The sequence below is a fragment of the Tupaia chinensis genome, unplaced genomic scaffold, assembly GCF_000334495.1.
Source record: "Tupaia chinensis unplaced genomic scaffold, TupChi_1.0 Scaffold000211_1, whole genome shotgun sequence".
NCBI lineage: Eukaryota > Metazoa > Chordata > Mammalia > Scandentia > Tupaiidae > Tupaia > Tupaia belangeri.
In genome coordinates, this window is record NW_006159686.1 from 894,274 (window position 1) to 897,540 (window position 3,267).

Genomic DNA, 3,267 nt, shown 5'->3' on the forward strand with positions numbered 1-3,267 from the left:
GACACCAAGTGGTCCGTCCCCGGGCTGTGCTCCACGCAGAGGGGCCCAGAGAGGAGGGCTCGGACCTCTGGCCTCCCTGCCGAGGCAACCATGGCCGTGGGCCTGCCACAATGCTGGGGCACAAGGAGCCGCTGTCACCCGCTGCCTGGCGGTCTGCAGGTCAGCATGGGGGTCGTAACCCCACGCTCTCCCCTCCCCTGACTCACGCACTCACTCACTCATTCAGGCCGCCCTCCCCTCCCTTCCCCTGCCCCCACCACCCACCGGGGCGCCTGCAGGCTCTGTTCGATGCGCTGGTAGTTCTGCACCTGAGTGGGGACCGGGATGGGGGCCGAGGCGCCACACCTGCTGCTAGAAAAAGGGCCGGTGCGGCTGTGGAAGGAGGCAGGTCACAGGGTGGGGGCGCAGGGACCAAGCCCTGGCCCAGGCACCGGGATGAGGACAGGTCTGGGACAGCAGGCTCTCGGCCTCCACGCGCACCCTGGCCTCGGCCCACACCTAGCCAGAGGAGGGGGCCATGGCAGGAGGCCGGGAGCTCTCTCCTGTGGCTGGCCCCAGGGTGGTGGCAGTGCGGTGCGGTGCTGCGGCCAGCCCAAGGGCCCTGCAGGGTCCCTGTGGTTCCCTCCCGGCAAGCAAACCTCCTGCTGGGAGCCACCCCCCACCCTTGATGGGGCTCCTACTTACCCTGAGGGGCTGGGCGAGCTGCTGCAGGGCGGGGAGGGAGACGGGGTCCGGCCATGGCTCTCCAGGCCAGCGGAGGCCACCAGTGAGCTCCTGGGAAGCAGAGGGCACAGCTGTGGCACCTCCCTGCTGAGCACGGACGAGCCCAGCCCCTCCCCAGGACCCTGTCGTCTGTGGCAGGCATGGTCGGTGGACTCAGCCCCCCACTCGCCCAGCCCCAGCAGGATCCCACCACGGGGTCACCACCTCCCGGCAGGGTCCCACCACGGGGCCACCACCTCCCGGCAGAGGTCCCACTACGGGGCCACCACCTCCCAGCAGAGGTCCCACTACGGGGCCACCACCTCCCGGCAGGGGGCTCGGGCGGGCTCACCCACTGCACGTCAGGCTGTCTGGTGGGGGCCTGGCTCCAGCAGCCTCGGCCGCCAGGTCACCTGCAGCAGAGGGAGCGGTGAGCTAGCTGCCCCTCTGCCCACCTCACCACCGTGGCATCCAGAGAGACCCCACCGCAGGTCCAAGTTCCTCCTTCTCCCTGGCCGGCAGCTCCAGGTACAGCAGCCTCCGGGCAGAGCGGCTCTCTGGGTCCCACGGCCTGGGCCGAAGTGTGGCCCAGGTCTCCCACCGGCCCTCGGCTAGACACGACCTCCCCCTTGGGATGTGCGCCCCCCCCAGCTCTCCTGTCCCTGGGCCCGCCCTGGTGGCTGGTGAGGGACCAGAGCCCTTCCCAGGCCCATCTGGGACTTGGCTCAGGCCCTGCACCCACGGCTCCAGAGCAGAGCTGACTGACTGCCAAGGGGCTTGGCCTGTCCCGTTCACAAAGGACAGGGGCCTGGAGGCTCGGGGTGGCCAGGGTGAGGAAAGCACACGCAGAACGCGGGCTGGTGAGGAACGACGCCCGGCCAGGCCCAGGTCTGAGCTCCCTCCCTCGGCACGGTGGGCAGTGGGGAGGGCAGACTGGAGGGGCCCGGAGCAGCTGTGCCTGGGGGCCTGGCAGCCCCAGCCACAACAGCAGGGCTTGGCAGCACCCCAGGTGGTTTTGGCAGAGGCGTCACCTCCCCGAAGCCCACCTGGAAACTGGGCTGGGACCATGACAAAGTCGTCCGTGTCGCAGGACGAGTCCTTGCTGCTGCCACCCGAGTCCCGGGAGCCATGCAGGAAGCCGGCAGCATCCGGGGACGTCAGCGTCTTCTGCAGCTGTGGTGTGCCCCCCAGGGACTGCGGCCACAGAAGACTGGTAAGCTAGGCAGGCAACACAGGAAGGGCAGCCTGGCCTGGAGAGACTAGGATGCCATCCTCCCTGCCGCCACGCCTGACCTCTGGGGACCTGGGCCCGGGAAATCCAGGTTCCCCAACATCAGGGGGCCGTCGACCAAGGTGGTCACCACCCACTGCCCTCCGCACCGGGGAGCACGCCCCAGGGGAGGGGCTGGCCCAGCTGGTGCCCACTATGCACGCGTGACCCGCCCCACCGTGCAGGAGCACCGGACTTCACGGGCTGGGTCCCGCCTGCAGCCCAGAGAGGCCAGGGAGAAGCCAGCCCCTCACAGAGCACCCATGAGGACCGCCAGGGCATTGGGGCTCAGGGACCCCCTCCCAGCAGCACAGAAGGAAGAGTGGAGGTCCGAGCTCTGAGCTCCAGGCCGCGCCCTGGGGACCGCTGTTCCCCCTCTATGTGGAGAGCACAGGCGCCACTGAGGCCGGCAGAGCTGTTCCCCCTCTATGTGGAGAGCACAGGCTCCACTGAGGCCGGCAGAGCTGCCAGCAGGAGTGCCCACCTTCACTCTCGCATACATGGCGGGGCCAGGCCACTCACCGGTGGAGAAGCCAGGTGGGAGGTGGGGCTGCTGCCGGAGCTGCTGCCAGAGCCCGAGCTCGGGTAGGAGGGTACAGGCACAGGCGGGGCTGGAGGGGCCAGCGCGTCAGCACCTGCGAAGTCCTCCCTGGCCCGCCCAGCCGCACTAGGGACAGCTGCGTCTTGGGCTCGCCATTGGGGACCCAGCACTCCCGGTCACCCCCAACTGGGGCTGCGGTCGAGGCAGCCAACCCAATCACCACCCCGAACGCTGCAGCGTGTCCACCGCGCCCCAGGGAGCCCAGATCTGGGGGGCTGCGCAGGCCCAGGAGCCCTGAGACTGCCCCACTCACACTTCCTGATGGAGGCGCTGGCATCGAGGAAAGGGTGGTGGAAAAACTCGTCTGTGGGAGGACGGCGTGGTGAGGCTGTGGGGCCCACCCACGGCCCGGAGCCACGGTCCACTACAGCTGGTGGCCAGGGCAGGACCCATGGAGCATATGGCTTACAGGGGCCAGAGCCACTGCAGCGCAGGGGTGCAGGGGATGAAGGGAGGGGCGGGGCTCCAGGGACATCCGGCCAGACCCTCACCAAAGTCCATGCGGTCCCTGTGGCTCCTCTGGAGCAGTCCTAGGAGCAGCTGCCGCAGCGGGGCTGAAGTCTCCCGCGGGATGCTGGGGGCAAGGGAGTGAGACTGAGGGGCGGGGTCTCCCACAGGGTGCCAGGGGTGGAGAGTGAGGCTAAGGGGTGGGATCTTGGTGGGGGGGAGTGAGGCTGAGGGGCGGGGTCTTGGT

At 69.4% G+C, this 3,267-nt stretch overlaps 1 protein-coding gene across 1 annotated transcript in view; it reads right to left on the minus strand.

The window, feature by feature from the left end:
* ULK1 (unc-51 like autophagy activating kinase 1) overlaps window positions 1-3,267 on the minus strand; it is a 36,812-nt gene that overhangs the window by 16,972 nt on the left and 16,573 nt on the right. Inside the window, exons 9-15 of the mRNA XM_027771375.1 lie at window positions 3,065-3,175; window positions 2,827-2,877; window positions 2,495-2,583; window positions 1,749-1,896; window positions 1,055-1,115; window positions 685-774; window positions 265-372 (exon numbers count right to left, since the gene is read on the minus strand). Coding sequence (XP_027627176.1) covers window positions 265-372; window positions 685-774; window positions 1,055-1,115; window positions 1,749-1,896; window positions 2,495-2,583; window positions 2,827-2,877; window positions 3,065-3,175 — 658 coding nt within the window. The remainder of the gene's footprint in view (window positions 1-264; window positions 373-684; window positions 775-1,054; window positions 1,116-1,748; window positions 1,897-2,494; window positions 2,584-2,826; window positions 2,878-3,064; window positions 3,176-3,267) is intronic.